The 18614-nt window shown below is 41.1% G+C and overlaps 1 protein-coding gene across 1 annotated transcript in view; it reads right to left on the reverse strand.

Moving 5' to 3' along the window:
* Nucleotides 1-2672: 2672 nt before the first annotated feature.
* HMCN1 (hemicentin 1) overlaps nt 2673-18614 on the reverse strand; it is a gene marked incomplete at its 3' end in the record, with an annotated part of 402129 nt that continues 386187 nt past the window's right edge. Inside the window, exons 103-107 of the mRNA XM_080917798.1 lie at nt 18381-18509; nt 15483-15833; nt 11536-11655; nt 4731-4857; nt 2673-3039 (exon numbers count right to left, since the gene is read on the reverse strand). Coding sequence (XP_080773924.1) covers nt 2673-3039; nt 4731-4857; nt 11536-11655; nt 15483-15833; nt 18381-18509 — 1094 coding nt within the window. The remainder of the gene's footprint in view (nt 3040-4730; nt 4858-11535; nt 11656-15482; nt 15834-18380; nt 18510-18614) is intronic.

Below are 18614 nucleotides of genomic sequence, written 5' to 3' on the forward strand. Positions count from 1 at the left end.
CTTGGGTGTGGTTAACCTCTTTAAGTTTGAGTTTTTCTTCTATTACCTTCAGTGTGGCTGAACTTGTAGAAAGTTAACTTAAATTTGGCTTTATTATGGAATGTCTTATTTTCTCCAGCTCTTGTGGTTGTAAGTTTTGCTGGGTACTGTAGTTTGGGCTGTCATCTGTGGTCTCTTAATATCTGTTGAACATCTGTTTAGGCCCTTCTGGCCATTGGAGTCTACATTAAGAAGTCAGGCATTATTCTAAAGGTCTGTCTTTATATGTTACTTTGTCTTTTTTCCCTTGAAGTGTTAAATATTCTTTCTTTATTATGTAGGTTCAATGTTTTGAGTATTATGAGCTGAGGGAACGTTCTTTTCTGATCCAACCTCTTTGTTTGTTTTTTAATGCTTCTTGTACCTTGACAGGCATCTGTTTCTTTAAGTTTGGGAAATTTTCTTTTATGATTTTTTTGGAAAACATTTTCTGTGTCTTTGACCTGGGTTTCTCTTCCTTCCTCCACTTTTAATATTCTTAGATTTGGGCTTTTCATGGTGTCCTTGATTTCCTGGATGACTTATGCCAGAATTTTTGTAGATTTAACGAGGCATCCAATTCTTCAATTGTATCTTCAGTGTCTGAGGTGATAAGACAAGGTGCCTCTTGTACTCTGTTAGTGAGGCTTGCCAGCAGAGTAGAGGCCTGATGGTGGAGTTCTTAACATTTTCACTTTCAGATTTCTTTCAGTTTGAATTTTTAAAAATTGATTCTCTTCCCACTTTCAGGTCTTGAACTGTTTTGCTCATTTCTTCCATTGTTAATGTTTTCCTCTATCTCTTTAAGGGATTTATTAGATGAGATATTAAGAGACTGCATAGATGGATGAGGAGATGCTGAGGTAGTGATTCCTTTTACTCATAGAGTACAAAAAGAGTGTCATTCCTACCATGAACTATTTGAGTTCTCCTAGGTTGCACGAGTGTCTACGCCCACATCCTCTGCGGGGTGAATGGTACGGTCATGTATCTTGAGCTCCTGTGATGCCTACACATTTGTGTTACTCGTAGAACTCCAGTGTCTGTGATAGCTGTGCTGGGGTTCAAATATGAAATGTGTCATGCTTGAACGCTTGGATCCTACTTGGTGACAGACACTGTTTGGGAAGGTTATGGAGCTGTCTGGCCTCTTCCCAGGGTCAAAAGACCTCACTCAGTCATCACACAGCATCACCACCACTTTCAGATGTTCGACCTGAGCCGTCAGCTGAGATGCTCTAGAACCCTGTGGCTTCCAGCCCACGTGAGGTGGACCTGCACTCTGGGGAGCTCAGACTCTTGCTTACGGCTTCTCGGTTGCCTGCCAACCGCAGCTCCCAGAGGAACCAGCGCCCTCACATCTAATACTCTGAAACCACCATCTTCACAACACCCCCAGCACCTCTTGGTGGCACCTGACACCAAGGAGCGATTTGAGGTTCTAGGTCCGACCCAGCTTATTTTCTCTGCTTCCTGAGTGTGGCTGTGATGTCATCAACTAGCTTCCATGACTCCCGTGCTTCTGCCACATCTTCCTTGCCATTGTGGATGTCCTTGGAGAGCTGTAAGCCAAAGCAAGCCTTTCCTCTCCTCATCTTTTTTCCCTCTGGATATTTACCACACCAACAGAAAAGGAACTGATATAAACTACAACGAGACATATTTTAGGTTCTTAAGAAAAAGAGGTAAAAATTTTATTTAGGTTTATTTCACTGTAATATTTTTTATAAAATAATTTTATAAAAGAGTCCATCAAGATATCATATAGAAAATGCACACTAAGGTAATATATACACTTCATAAAATAGAATACATCTTGACAGTCCCTATAGAACCTATTTCCACCATGTACAGTGTACTGACGTTTAACACCTTAACTTGGACATACATAATTACATTAGTCAAGAAATCTGTCCTATTGCTTTGCTTTAAAATAATTTTACTTGACAGAAAAATATGCAATGTGAAAGTTCAGGAGCTGAGAGAATAAATGGTTATACCAAAATATCAAAGTCCCAGGCCGTGGGCAGTTATCTAAAGAGAAAGTGACTTTCCGATAACATAGTACAAGGTTCAGATGGTTTCATAGGCCCCCAGGGAATGTATCTTGAGGATTTAATAAAGGTAAGTGAGATCCACTTAGGATCAGACAAGCTTTCTTGTATTTGTCCTATATTTCAGAAAAGTGTTTCTTCCTTTCAACCTTAAAATGAAAGATGTATAAGTGTTATATCAATATTTTAAAAATCATTTAGTATGGCATTAGCTTTTATCAGAACACATAGTAACTGGTTTTTACCATTTTAAGAATAGACAACGCGTTCAAAAAGTATTTGAACTAGTTTCTTTGTTTTGTTTTGTTTTACATTGTTTCCGAGAAAATGATCTTAGCTACTACGCTCTGACATCGAGATCCTCGGGAAGTAATGGCTCCAGTGTAATAAATAAAGAACATAACAAAGGACCCTTCTAGAACCTACTAAAAGATACATGACCACAGTGGGATCACACATGTACTTCAGCAGTACCAAGGAACACACACACAGCAGAGTCCAGCACCAAGATTGCACTGTTGGAGAGACAGTAAACTGTAGCGGTCCTCGATTGCTAGGCGAATGCCGTTTAAATATCTGGACTGGATTCTGGAGTACTTCCTAGTACGGGTAGGCAGACACAGCTATATAAACTATGAATGTGGTCTGATACTCAATGGTCCCGTTGGCACTGTAGGATAAGGCTCGTACCTTCATGCGGTAGGTCTCTGCCTTTCGCAGTGGACGCGTAGTGTACACGACTCCTTTCAGGTTTTCATCCCTTAAGGCAAAGGGGACGGCTGGTTCCTCATCGACCCTGAGGAAGGATGTCCTGCTGTGTATCACCCCATCCTGGGTGTATGCGACCAGCCGGATTAAATCTTGATTGGCGGCTATTCCAAATGGGAGGGACACAAGTTTGTATTCCAAGGCATAAGGGCTCAAGGTACATTCCAAGTCATTGGGTGGGCAGTTCTTAAGGCAGAACCTAAAGTTAGATAATGAATGAGACGCACACAGTTATACTCCTGGAACAAGATCAGACATGCTATGAGTGATCACGACCCATGGTGACTCTTTGCCATTCATTTACCTACAAATGTGGCTTTCTCCATGTCCTAATCACTGGCTCAAAAGAGATACTAGGTAGCACAAAACCTCTGGTCTACAGCCAAGTATCCTCTGGTCTATACTCAAGTATCAATATCCCTGCTCTACTAGAATCAGAAGAATTGGAGTTCTGAAGTAAGCAAAAATACTTCATTTCTCATTTACTGGGGTGCTGGGATTAGATGGAAGCCTTGTGCATACAAAGCGCATGATTCACCGTAGCTCCTGCACACCCCCTTTTATTTATTTGGTATATATAAGTACACTGTAGCTGTCCTCAGACACACCAGGAGAGGGCATCAGATCTCATCACAGGTGGTTGTGAACCACTATGTGGTTGCTGAGATTTGAAGTCAGGACCTCTGGAAGAGCAGCCAGTGCTCTAACCACTGAGCCATCTCTCCAGCCCTCCTGCCCACTCCTAGGAATGCTGTCTTTAAAATGAAAAGGTCAGTTTTATAAACAAGTTCACTGTACATATCTTGGAAACTAATACTTCCTAGAAAGAAGACTATGAGCTGCATTATAACATCCCTAATGCTGGTTGATGCTTAAAATAGGATATATAGCTATTTGGTTTATTTTTCTCAGAATAATTAAAGGGTACTTGGAATTTATAGAGGATGACCTTCCTTAAAACTTTTATATTATTTTACATTAAAAATTGTTCTCCCTTTCAGAATCCACATTAAGTCATAATGATATTTAAAATTATTTTTCTAGGGATCTAGAGGGGAAAAACTCTGCAAAGGACTATTTTATGAAAATATAGCTTTTTAAGTCAAATTATTTTTAGATAGTTTATGAGTCTCTATATTTTGAAATCCCCTCTTTCGTGTTTTCAGCCTACAAGATTAATCACAAGCATGTTTCTGGTGGGTTCTGGGCAATACACACCCGACCATGCTACATTAACTTGAGGCATTACTAAGAGGAAAATGAAGTATGAGCTCCAGTGAGCATTTGGTGGTAAACAGGGAATATCAAAGATAAACATTATCACTTGCTTTCAAGCACCCAGTAACCTTCATACCTAGACAGGGTGGGGGAAACTAGACTAGTTTTTCCAGAAGTCAGAAGACTGTCAGGTACCAGAAAATATGAGCGAGACATCACCTATGGTCACGCTATTGAGTCATCCTTGTTTCTCTCCTCCTCTGAATGCATGGTGAGTTACCATAGCAACAGAAAAGTGACTTCTTGGATCAGTCTACCTGCCTACAGCACTTACCAGCTAGAGACAGTACAAACAGAAAAGGGAAAAAGGAAGCTTGGCTCTGTATCCATAGGGCCCTTGCTGTGTTGGAGAGCCCTGGGTGCTATACTGCAGACTCTGCGAGGGGAGCGTCATCCAGGAAGGTTTGGCAGTCATGGCTGATGGTTTGGTCTGCAGTGGCAGCTGTCTAATGAGTTCATCTCTTGAACATTCACAGAAGGAGGAACACATGACCAGCGTGTATCCTCTCAGGGCTACTGACTTTCTGTGAGTTAAGTGTGACTGTTAACAAGCTATGTTGGTCAGAGGGATGGTTTCCAGAAGCATGTCTGGGATACAAAGGAGACACATACCCCAGAACAGGATCCCGCTGGTAGCTGGGTGGACAGGGCGTGTCGATGCACTGATAGCTTCCTCTCATATTGAAGCACATTCGATTCGGCCCACATCGTACATTCTGCTCCAAGCACTCATCGACATCTAGGGACCACACAAAGAACACAGAGCGTTGTTAGCTGGCGGCCAATAAGGGTCACTGTAGCAGTCATTGGTCCTAGACTGGAATATAGAGAAAGTCCTTTTCCTTAGTCCCAGAATAAGCTTGTTTGTCACACCCAAGCTTCAGCCACAAAACCAGGAGCATGATTCCCGGTCCATTTATTTTCCTGGTTGCTCTGGGGACATTTTGTTTCTTTGATATGTGTTAAAAGTCAAAAGACAAATGAGCAGCTCTTTTTAAAGAGCACCCATGTGTCTCTTCTACTTCAGAACCAGAACACATGTGGGCTTGTCAGGCAAATAATATCTTAGATACACACCGTCCAAGCTACAAATTAAGGGACGCCTGTGAGAGTACTTTACAAGCTGAAGAATCTTTGGTATTATGAGCAATTCTCCTGCTGTAAGTTCATGTTATGGGGGTGGCAATAAAGGAGTCAAAACACTCCAGAGGCCGTGCCGTAAACTCACGGGACACTGCGGGGTGAGTCAGATCTGGAAGAGAGAGGTAAACTGGAAAAGAAAACCCTAAGATCAAATAAACGCCCCTCCCCCCCAAATCGCAGTTCAGGTTTGATGAAATGGAGCAGAATCAAACTGCTCTGTTGGCAGACAGTTCCCTGCCAGTGTGGCGGGCGGATGTTCCCTGGCGAAGGGCAAAAGTAGGACGGACATATGCAAGTGAAAGACATTGTGTTCTGTGCTTCCCTCTGAGCTATGTAGTGGACACACTGATGTCATCAGATTTTAAACAAAAGTCACACAGGACTGAAGAAAACTTCCAAGCTTTCTGAAGACCCTTTTGTGCCATAGCTTTTAATTCTGCGTTTGTCATTGAGCAGACAGACAGATTTATCCTCTCTCTCTCTCTCTCTCTCTCTCTCTCTCTCTCTCTCTCACACACACACACACACACACACACACACACACACACACACTCACATACACACACACTCATACACACACACACACACACACACACACACAGAGAGAGAGAGAGAGAGAGAGAGAGAGAGAGAGAGAAGCAGACAGAGACAGAGAGAGGGAGAGAGAGACAGACAGACAGACACAGAAAGAGAGACACACATACACACACACACACACACACAGAGAGAGAGAGAGAGAGAGAGAGAGAGAAGGAGAGAGAGGCAGACAGAGACAGAGAGAGGGAGAGAGAGACAGACAGACAGACACAGAAAGAGAGATACACACACACACACACAGAGAGAGAGAGAGAGAGAGTGAGAGAGAGAGAGAGAGAGAGGGAGAGAGATTTCTGAATGAGTGTCTGCAGAATTCAATGAGCACTATGAACACTGTGAGGTTCAGGAGACTCTAAAGTCGTTATTTTCTTTACCCCCTCACAGTGGTGCCCTTCCCCTGCCCAGTGAGGATTTGCACCCGTATGGAGGCAGGCAAGCATTTCAGAAAATCCATTTCTACATCCTCATTCCCCCAACTTTACTTTCCTCACATCTGCCTGAGAAACTCATGGTCTGATGGTCTTCCCCATCTTTCATTTATCCCCCAGAGAAAGGCTGCATGAATCCTAGAGCAAATATACGAGTATACTATACAGAAATGGTACTCATTGATGAACCCAGTGCCTTTTTTTTTAAAGTTATGGCTACAAACATTAGCAGTTAAAAATTAGATTTCGGTTTGAACACAACAATGGCTTTAGACTTTTTTCTGACATTCAGTATTTCGGTCCTTCTCAGCTTCTCTGGACACGGAAGATACAGCATTCTTCCTTCCAGGATAATGGAGGATATCCTGGTGACAAGCAAAGGACTCTGGGTAGCTTTCCTTTGATGTGGTCTCTGCAAGGACCGAAAGGCAAAGGCGGTGCTGCTCAGTTGCCTACTTGTGTAGCACCACCCCACCCCCATGTCTCTATAGCAACCAAGTCCCACCCCCATGACTCTATAGTAACCAAGTGCACCATGACATTTACCCAGGACTTGGGTTCAAGCTGTGAAGCGGCATGGCGAACTCTTAGAGAGAGAAAAGAGAGAGGCAATTCCAAGAGGCAGTGCTTGAGTCATAGACCACCTACATCAGAGTTGCATTATTTACTGTAGGTGTTTTGTATTAAAGAGGGTATCTTAAGTTTCATTACAATCATATTGTCTTTTATGCAGTTATTTACAATTTAATAATTAGTATTCATAAATTTAAAAAAGTGTTTATTGGGGTAGTGATGGTGCACGTCTTTAATCCCAGCACTTGGGAGGCAGGGGCATGCAGGTCTCTGAGTTTGAGGCCAGCCTGGTCTACAGAGTGAGTTCCAGGACAGCCAGGGCTGTCAGAAAACAGCAGCAGCAGCAACGAAAGTACCGAGAGAAGTGATCAGTGGCTGGACTCTTTAATCATTTGTTCTGTGCCGTCAATACTGAGAGGTGGTGTTTTCTGCTCCTGCTTTATTTTACAACCAGTTTCTTTTCTTCTCCTCCTTCTCCTTGGATATATTCTCCTTTTTATTTGTTTTTAAAAATTGTTTTATTTATCTATATTCCAGTTACTGACTCCCCGTTCTGGTCCCCCTTCCACAGGACCTCATCCCATTCCTCCTTTCTCTTACCTCCAAGTGGGTGAACTCCCCCCCACAACCCCTCCCCCCACCAGACCGCCCCATTCCCCAGGACCTCAAGTTTCTTGAGGCTTAAGTGCATTTTCTTTCACTGAGGCCAGATGGGGCAGGCCTCTGCTGTATATGTGCCAGGGGCCTTGGACCCGCCTGGGTATGCTCCTGACAACTGGTTTTCTTACAGCAGGGAATCCAGCATAAAATACTTCCATTGCAGCAGATTAGTCTGTCATCTCTGTGGGCTGATTTCTAATTACTCATTTTAAACAATCAGATGAACATGTTTTTATCTCTTTGACAAGTTGAGATTGTCTTAAAGATGGAGTGAAAAGACCTTGAGGAAAATGTGAAAGAAATTCGGGCTAACTGATTTTGTCTCTAACTTTGTATGCCCATCTTACACGGAAGCATGGAGGTTAGTAGGCTGTGGGGGCCACAGGAATCACATTACAGGACAGTGTGTATGTATGCTAAGAGCAGCTAGTGTCATAGGTTTGTTGTTTCAGCATGGGTCTATAAAGAAGAACTTATAAATGCATATGTGGGACATAAAAGCAGAATCAGTGAAGGGGAGGAAGAAGGGTTGGGGCAGCGAATGGTAGAGAACTATGAGCAAGGGGCATGGCATACGTTTATCACAGTCAAGCCCATTGTTGTGTAGACTAAAATTAATAAAAGTAAAATAGTCATCGAATTATTTCCCAAACTTGAGAATTATTCTTATTTTTCCCACATTCTACATTCAATCTAAACAGTCAAAAGTTAATACCACCTCATAAGCATTTGTGCTTTGCTAAGGTCGTTGGATGCTTGAAGCAAACGTGATAGCTATACATTGGCCTGCAGGACTGTAATCTGTGTTAAGGTAAAGCCTCTGTCTGCTTTCCATGGGGAATTTTCCTAAGCACCGAATACTTGGCATGCTTGCAGGCATGTGGTCCTCCTTTAGCTGTGCTCTCTGATTCTGCTCTCTCGTCTTAAAAAAGGAAGACCAAACACAAATAACACCAAAAAGGACAAACAAAAATAGAGAAAGCTTGCCACACCCCTTTATTTAATCCCGGCACCCGGGAGGCAGAACCAACTACTGTGAGTTCCAGTTCAGCCGTGGGGGACGCAATTAGACCTTGTTTCAAGAAAAGAAAAATTAGAAGACTAATACTCTTGTTTTCTGTAATGAATTAACTGGTGGTGTCTAGCTTTTAATAAACACCGAAAAAATATTATTGGAGAAATTGAAGTGTAGGCAATTCTATAAATATTCCTGCTATAAGAAAAGAATGGCAAACTGAGCTGAGATAATTTTCTATCAACAGCTTTAGAAAATATGATGTATTTAAGCAATTGCTTCTGGATACTTTAAACATAATTTGGGATAAGTACTCTTGGAACATCTGCAGGCACCACACCCTGACACTACTACTGAAGCCACGCTGTGCTTGCAGACAGGAGCCTAGCGTGGCTGTCCTCCGGGAGGCTCTACCAGCTGGTCTGTGGCCCCTGGCACATGTGTAGCAGAGGACTACTTTGTCTGGCCTCGGTGGGAGAGGATGAGCCTAATCCTATAGATCTGATGCCCAGGGTAGGGGAATGAACGAGGTTGGGGAGCACCTTCTAAGAGGCAAAGGGGATGTGCATGGGGTAAGGAAGTCTGAGATGGTGGACTGGGATAAAAATAATTAATTAGGAAGTACAAAGTAATTAACCTGGACTCTTGATAAATGTGTTTAAAAACATAGAAGACAGAACTTCTTTCAAATGCTATACAATATTAAATTCTCTTTCTTTAAAAAAAGCATATTTCTTTTCTTGATATTTTTCAAACAAAGCTTTGACACGTATGAAAGTCTATTTGAGTTTTTCTTTTCTTTTCTTTTTTTTAATATTTGTGGTGTGTAAAATCAGGCTGAGTTTCTCCTTTTTTGCTTCTCAGTCAAATCTTGATTGGTCACACTTTTTGTATTTTGTTTTTAATTTCACAGCCCAATGACTTCCTCTTTTGACAGGATTCTTTGTCTTTGTTCCCCATGACACTGTCCAGTGTAATTTCCTAGCTCTTACTGACATGGCCATTGGCAATGTATAAAGCTTAAAAAAAATACCTGGCTGAAAAACAGCCCCTTGCTCCTTGTAAATGCCTCAAATACTTTCTAAAGCTATAAGGAGTTTCTAAGCTATTCCTTAAAGACTTCTCAGGAAAAAAAAAATGTTTTTCTTTTTAAAATGTTTTCTCTCATTTCTTTTTAAAACCACAAAAGTATGTAACCATTTGAACTGCAAACACTTCCGTGACACCTGTTTCTGTTTGTTCACAGCGTTCCCACTCTGTAGCACATGGAGTCTGAAAAAATGTTTTGAGCCAAATGAGAGCAATTAAAAAAACCTGGCTAGATTTAGACAAGAAGGAAAATGCCTAATGAGTGGATCCCACAACCCTTTCACTTTGCTTAAAAGACTTTGTGGTTCAGTTGATAATTCTAAATGCTTTGGTATTTGCCCTGCATCCTTCTTCGGTTCTCTGTCTCTCTGTCTATCTGTCTGTCTTCCCCTCCCTCTGCCCCTCCCTCCCTCACCCCCCTCAATATTTGAGATAAGACCTCACTATAAAGCTCTGGCTGGCCTCAAACTCACAGTGGTCTACCTGCCTTTGACTACAGAGTGCTGAGAAGGCATTTGCCACTGGCCCTAGTGACACCGGTGTTCTCTAGAAAGAAGTCTGGGCTGAGTCAGTGCTAAAGTATGAAGAGTCTGTGTCTGCACCCCGACCCCACCCCTGATCCAGCTATCGGAGAACGCACTATCTGAAATAGTGTTACAAGAGAGTATTGGGGTTCACATAGTCACCTTAAGTAGGGGTTTTATTTATATACTTGAGTTGGAATTATATTCATATTGCTGACTCGAGTTATTCATGTAGGTACATTCTTAATAATGTTCCGTTATTAATGGGTGACGGCAAAGGCTCTACTGAGTTCAAGCTTCTTCTCCAGCCCCCAGAACCTACACGGGGACCCGCGGACAGTGGGAGGAGTCAGGAAAGGACTGGCTCTCCTCGGACAGTGGGCAGAGTCAGGATTGGCTCTTGGTAGATCAGGTAAAGCCATCCTTCCTACTGGTCTTGGTTTCTAGGGTACATCGCCTAGAGACTACATTCCTCACAAGTCTTTGTGAAGTTGAAAAGGGACAATTCAATCTCAATTTCATGGCTATTGTAAAATGTTCTCATAAAGATTTTATTGGTCTCTGTTTCAAAAGGATGTAGTTTGTATACGACAGAAAAGAACAGGATTTAGAGGCGTATGCCATGCTTAGAGTTTATAGGTAAAATTGAGGGAGGTTCTCAGAAGTGAGTGACAGCATTTCTTTTTTAATCTCATTATATAATAATAATCATCAAGAAAGCGCTATTCACTTTATGTTTTCACACAAATCATCTGGTGACTGGTTGTATTTTCCTTCCTGATTTTTCCTGTGCTTTGCCCTGTGCTTCGCTATAGAACCTGTAAATCAGTATTTTGATTTATTTACAAATTGGAAGGGAAGAAGTCAAAATATCACTATTTGCAGATGATATGATAGTGTACTTAAGGGAACTCCTAAACATGACTTTTCAGGAAAGACCACACCAAGTATGTGCCTTGGCCATCTTCCGTCCCTGAGCCACCTCTCCCTTGCTTTTCCTACTTGCAGAAGCATCTTTAGAGCAGTGGTTCTGACCCTCCCACTGCTGCTGTCACTCAACACAGTTCCTCATGTGCTGACCCCAATCGGAAAATCACTTCATTGCGACTGCATAACTGTAATTCCACCACTGTTATGAATCATAGTATGTGATGTATGTAATATGATGTACTATGAATGCAAGTATGTGATATACAGAGTATCTGCTATGTGACCCCAAAGGGTCACAACCGACAGGCTGGGAGCTACTGCTCTAGGCACACATCTGTCCAGTCAGTCTGGCAAAAGAGGAGCAGCCAGGGAAATAATCATTTACAGAATCTTCTCATGCTTCTCACTGTTGTTTTCAAGGCCAAACTGGAACAACAAATATTCTCGTGTCTTCTTACCTTGGCACGTTTTCCCATTGAGCACGAGTCGATAACCGGGTGGGCAGACGCACCGGTAGCTTCCAATAGTGTTTTTACACTCATGTTGGCAAGTATCTCTGTTTTGACATTCATCGATGTCTGTGTGGAGAGGAAATGGAGTATAGTCACGCCAAGTGCAATCAACACAGGTGGCCCGCATAAGACGGAGACACTTGTGGTTGGTTTTATATTCATGCTCTTAAAAGTACTTAGGGTCATTACACACCAAGCCCGTTTTTAGTAACATAAAAAACTAATTATATTATAAGATGCACTATATTACTTTATAATGTATGAACAGTTCTCTATTATTTTACATGCAGATATATGACCTGAAGCTTCAACTTTGTCACTTATTTTTTGTGTTGCTAAATTATATTAAAATGATGGGGTAGGGTGGCAGAGGCAGCTCTGTGTAAAATATGAAACCACAAAAAACAACAACAACAAAAAAAAACCTAACCTTTTGCTAAAATGTTAAAATTTACCTGGAAATTTCTTTTGATATTAATTGGAAAAGGAGGTACCCGCTCTAAAAATTGTTTTTATTTTATTTTTTTATGTGCATTTTGCCCATGTGCATGTCTGTGTAGCATGGCTGGACGCTGCATATGGAGGCCGAAAGAGGGCACTGAGTGCCCAGGACAGGAGTTATAGACAGTGGGCGCTGGGAATTAAATCGAGCTCCTCTGGGGAAGCAGCCAGTGTGAGTAACCACTGAGCCATGTCTTTAGTTCTCACTTTTTATTTCATGTGAACTAATCTCCCCCCCCTCTCTGTCTCTGTCTGTCTGTCTCTCTCTCTCTGTCTTTCTCTCTCTGTCTGTCTCTTTCTCTCTCCTCCATGCTATCTGTGCAAAGCTTTCCCATACACAGATATTTCAAGTGAAAGTGTCCCCATGTTTGTGAGAAATATTTCTCAATCTTTTCATATCAAACTACTAGTGACAAATACATGTCTGGGGTTGTGTTAGTTGGAACTCATCTAATTTCTTAAGACCTCAGTCAATTCTTCTGCTAAAAAAGAGCACGGAGACCAGGGGACCATCTGTTCTACTTCATGGGGCTATTGGGAGACCCATACACTTTAGTAAGTGAGAAAAAAACTTTATAAACTACAAGGAGGGTGTCTCCATCTACTACCATTAGAGTGAAAATCACACACTAAAGTACAGTGAGACTAGGTGATAGTCCAAACTCAGTGTTTGTGTTTGGATTCCAATGGTCATTTTTTTTCTTTTTTGACCAACTCTCTCATGGTCCCTGAGAAAACACTAACCGGTGGGACACCAAAGGGGAACAGGAGGAGGAAGGGTGTGAATAAAGCAGAAACATAGTCTGGGAGGTGACTCAGAGTAAATGGGTCTGCTCAGCACATGCTGCAAACATAATTGGAATGATTCAAAATCTGCTAATGATAATATTCAGCAAATATTCACTTCCCATGTGTAGGCACCATTTTAGCCAAAGTATTCATCTCATAATTTGCAGGAGTTATTTTTGTATTTTCTCTTTAAATATTTGCTTTAATCTAAAACAACAACAGAAATTCAAATGATTTTAAACTTGAAGTCATTAACATGGAACTTCACAACACATGAATTTTAAAATGGCCACGTGTGACTTCTACTGTGAGAGCTGAAGCAAAGTTCCTTATTTCTGTTAAACCCAGGGATCAACTCTTTCAAAACTAAAATTTGCTCAAATCTAACAAGATTCCACAATGTCAACTTAATCCTTTTGTAACTTGTGTGTCCCAGATGGTTAATTAAAGGCAGTCAGTGTTTGCTGCAAGTTGCTTTTGTTAGATGATTCCAGAGCTGTCTGCAACCTTAGTGTGAATATCTTTATTAGCCCCAATAAAATATTCACCATATTTAAAGAAATATCTGACCCTTCACTGTTTCCCAGATAAATGGAAAGATCATAGGCCAATGAGTTATAGAAGCTTACTTTAGATTTTACATGATCGATACTCACTGTAAAATGGTCTTGAACAATGCATGCCTATCAAAGAAGATAGTTTTGATGCACCATAGTATTGGTGAATTATAAACATCAAGAAAGAAAGTCTTTAGTAGGATCTTGTATGATGGAGCTGTAGCCATAAGCAGTAATGGAAATAGAGAGTTTGGGTTGCTGGTAAGAGGTCTTTCTAAAGCTGTTGTGTATCTTCAGTCATTAGAGCACAGCCATCAGGTAATGTCTGGTGTAAGGCTGTGGTTTAGTTTGGTATAGCCTGGGCATGAGCAATGATTTTGAGGCAAGAAAATAAGAGTAGGCTAGAAATAATGAGTTTGTCCAAAATGAAGGCAGAAGTTGGAGGATGGCGGGATACAAGGCACCGTTGTCAGAGTAACCATTCAGAAGACACCTTTGAAGACTATAGGTTACTAAATGAATAGTGATGGCTTAGATAAGCGAAGAGTCGGATCAAGACTGTGGGCCTGGGAAGCTGTCCAACACTCAGAGTTAGCGATCATGTGGTATTGTCCACACGTGGCCAGATGGAGGGCACCGCTAAGAAATGCATTAAGTTTAAAGCGTGAGCCACCGACAGCATCCACAGTTCTGAGACGCTCATCCCATAGCAATGTACCCATATTGGTACATTTTAGCTACACTGGGACAACTAGAAAGAGAATTGTTGGGTTACTAGGAATGCAATACTAAGGTATGAAGCTCAAGTTTTCAGGACGTCTGGTGGATGTAGCTAAGACTACACAACAGGAGAATCTGGGTCCACCCAAAGTCCACCAGGAAAGCATGTCAGAAAAGTTAGTAGGATGGGAAAGAGTCAAAAAGTAAATGAAATCAATCAAATCAGGGGATAAGAAAAACCTCTGAACACTAAAAAAGTTTAAGCAGAAAACACATTATCACTAAGAATAGGCAACATGTTAGACACCGTAAGAAGGAGATGTTCTAATGGTCTTTGAAGAGAGTTTTAAGGATGGATGAATGGGTCCAGAGGTTCAATCTAATGGTCTTTGAATATTAATAGGAGTTCTTTTTTGCCTCCCTTCTTTCATGTTTGCTTTTCTTTCTTTCTTTCTTTCTTTTTTTTTTTTTTTTTTGCCACCTAACAAAATAGTGGGGCTAATTACCGTTTGCTAATTCTTCTTGTTGTCTAGCTCAATGACATGTAAACTGTAGATATCGACCAAGCTTGAGATAAATCTATGGCAGATGGTAATGTTTACAACTCAAGTGAAAATAAGGACTCAGTTCTTCAGTGGAAGATTAGAGCTAAGTTTTGTAAAATCAAGTTACTGGCATATGAGTTGCGATAAAGATACCAAGCACACATATTTTGAAGCAATGGGTCCAAGGTGCTCTGGATCATATTATTCTATCCATGAACATACACAATAACATGACTGAGAAAGGTCATAGTAAAACTAAGGACAATAGCCAATAGACTGTGGGTTGTTACAAAGAACAGTTGCCTGAGTCAGAACTCTCATCTCTAAGCAACTGCTTTTGCATCAAAGTTATGAAGCGCATTGTACCATATTGTTGACACATATCACATCAACAATGTGTGTATCTTCCTAAGAACTCACATCATGGATGGCACGGACATTTATATCTATGTTGGACTTAATTCAGTAACAGACTTCAGAAAGAGAAACAATATAACACAATACATTATTAGAATTGCACACATACAAATACATCATTCATTTGGATAGTTTGCAGTCATCTTAGGTACCAGAATATGTTAAAAAAACAACAACAAAAAAACCCACCCCCCCCCCCAAAAAACCAAAAACAAAAAAGCCCAACCCAACCAAATACATTGAGTCAGTCCAGCCTTGAGATCATATGTTGTCTAGTGCACCAAACACAGGTTCTGTATAAAGGCATAGACTCCAGACGAGAAGTCAACTCACAGAAAGGAAATGCAACATGGCTGACATTTACCTACACATGTGTCATGGTTTGCCTCAGTGCCTTCAGGGCACGTTTTCCTAATAGTCCTTCTATTCCTGGAGAAAGATGCTCTGCTGTTCCTATACTCTGAGTAGGAGCTGTAGAGCTGTGAGTGCTGTCTGTAATGCTGCGGAGGTTGATAGTGACTTCTCACAGGGGAGAACCGCTCAAGGTTATAGCTACTGTACTGAGAGCTATGATTCGACAGCCTCTCCAATCCAGCGCAAGATTTCCCATCCCCCAGTAAATGTTGTCCTGGCAGACAGATACACTTGAAGCTGCCGGGGCTGTTGGAGCACTGATGTGCACAAGGTTTAGGTACTTTTTCACATTCATTAATGTCTGCTCGTGTGCCATGATACATAAAAGAGAGAGAGAGAAAAAAAAAAAACACAGACACACACAAAACAGGGATAAACAATCAGTCTGTGAAACAAAGTAAAGACATCATATTACTCTCCCACAGTGATGCCAAGGCTTGGTCTACTCCGTTATGGATACGTAGAAAGAGTCTGCGTCTCTTTCTAAGCACTGCTTCATACGCATATGTTTTAGTTAAGCATCTACACTTCAGCAGGTGGCCCATGGACTTAAGGCCCAGTGTGGCTGTTGTCCCCTTGACTTCAAAGCAAAACCAAGCTTGGACGTGTATCTGCTTGGGTTAAGCTGACACATTTTTACATGTAACAAGCAAGATTTCCATTTATATATTTAAGCATATTTTATACAGTATACAGCTTATACAGCAATGGTCTTAATTAAGGAAATATTAGAATGCCCACACTCAGCTTTCTGAATTAAAGTAGGAAGGGACGTGCTACATTATTAGAAATGTTCTACCTTCCTTTGAGAGTAAAGATGGAAAAATGTATGGAATCCAAATTAGTGTAAGTTTTTAAAAAAATGATTTGTTTATTTTTATGATATGTACATTGGAATTTTGCCTGTATAGGGGTGTAGGATCCCTTGGAACTGGACTAACAGACAGTTGTGAGCTGCCCTGTGGGTACTGGGAATTGAACCTGGGTCCTCTGGAAGAATAGCCAGTGCTCTTAACCACCAAGCTATCTCACCAGGCCCCTAACTAGTATAATTTTAATGGAATAAAAATTATTTAAATATTTTCTGTATATCTCCTAATAAAATGTTATATGTATACTTTAACAATTTTCTCTTTTTAAAAAGATTTATTTTACTTTATTCTTAATTTTACTCATGTATGCTTGTGTGTCTGCGTGCCCCAGAGGCCAGAAGAGGGAGTTGCAGGCATTTGCAAGTGGCTTGATGTGGGTGCTGGAAATTGAACTTGGGTCCTCTGGAAGTGGATGAGTGCTCTTAACTGCTCAGCCATTTGTCCATTCCCTTCTTTTTCTCTTTTGACTAACAGATCCTTCAGATGTATTTCTGGCTTACCTGGTTGCTTGGCACTGTGGGAAACACTAATCTGTTTAGGTTTAGTTTTTATGAATATATAATATCAAAAAGTAAATATCCTTATTTACTTCTTATTATTACACATAGTTAATATTTATTTGTTTTTATATTTGTGAGCTTTGTTTTTTCACCCAGACAATGGCCGCCATAACTTGCTTCCTCCGTAGCTGCAGAGGGCTCATTTCCAGATGAGAATTGCCTAGTACCTTGTGTTCTCATTGCAGTTTACAGATGCTCTAAGCATTTTTCTCTGACCCCTTTCTCTCTGCCCAGCTGTGCTCTAACATCCTGTGGCATCTCTGAGGGTGGCCAGTCTGCGCCAGTCTGCGGGGCTTTGGTCAGCTTTACCTCAAACACGTTCACAGACCTTCACACATGGCTAGCCTGTCACTCCATCCCCAGAGACCTGCCTCTCCTCCTGGCCCTCCTCCTGGCCTGCCTCATACATTCGCTGGCCTTATCTGGTTTTATTACATCGTTCATCATGACCTGAAATTACACTCATATCTATTCTGGGAGCTCCTGGCACCCTGTGGAAGATAAACACCTTAAAGGCAGAAACCTGTTCTATCAGGTTTAGTGTTAACTTCCCACAAACGAGAACACCATCCAGAGCAAATTAAGGGGTGTCTTCCCCTGTTACTCTTTGCTGTATTGCCTGACTACTTTAAAGCCCAGGATTTTGGCTGGATGGCCAGTGAACTCCCAGTATTTATCTGTTTCTGTTCCCTAGTTCTGAGGTTACAGGCAAACATGGTCATGTCTAGTTGGTTGCCTTTTCTTTCTTCTTTTTATTTTTTTTAGATTTTGGGTGCTGGGGAATCAAACTCAGATCTCCAGGTTGCACATACAAGTGCCCTCACCCACTGAGTGTCAGCCCAGCCTATGTTTACCTTCTCACAGACATTTCCCACTTTGCCACCCATTACAGTCAGGGTAGAAACAACCAGGCAACTGAGTGAATTGAACGAGATGATTTTAGCATAGTGAATGTAAAACAGTGAATGCTCAATATTGTAGACAATGTAATAATTATAATTTTATTTAAATTGTGTTCATGTTTTATGCATACATTTCACACTATATATAAATATATTTAATGTATATATACAAATAAATAAAAATATATGTGCGAATGCTTACGTAATGTGCATAGAGAAATTATAAAATAATCATGAGGACAGGTTGCCATGGCTTTTGTATTAAAAGTTCACTTTGATATGTGCATCATATAAGGAGCACTCAGAAGATGGCCAGAATATTTCTTAAAATGCCAATATAAATGGAACTCAATGTCAAATTTAGTAGTAGTGAGTAAGCAAATATATATTATGACTTATTTAATAAACTTATGCATCTTCTATGTGTAGCAGGAGAGCAAACCATAAGTTTCAGGGAGGGTTAGGTAACTCTATCAACAGCTCTATTTCCCTGGCAGGGGTTCTGTTAACTTACCAATACAGGGTCTTCCGATGCCTTGGGACCGGTAACCCCTTGGGCATGCGCACCGGTAGCTGCCTCTCGTGTTCTCACATATTTGGTTATATCTGCATTGGTGGGTTCCGTCTTTGCACTCATCAATGTCTACAGATGTGGAGGCAATAAAAACAACGTGTCTCAAACCGGAAGTCATCGTACATAAAATCCATATTCTGCCAATCACCGAAGTTTATGCTTCTCACCACGTCA

This window comes from Micromys minutus (genome assembly GCF_963924665.1).
Source record: "Micromys minutus genome assembly, chromosome: 6".
NCBI lineage: Eukaryota > Metazoa > Chordata > Mammalia > Rodentia > Muridae > Micromys > Micromys minutus.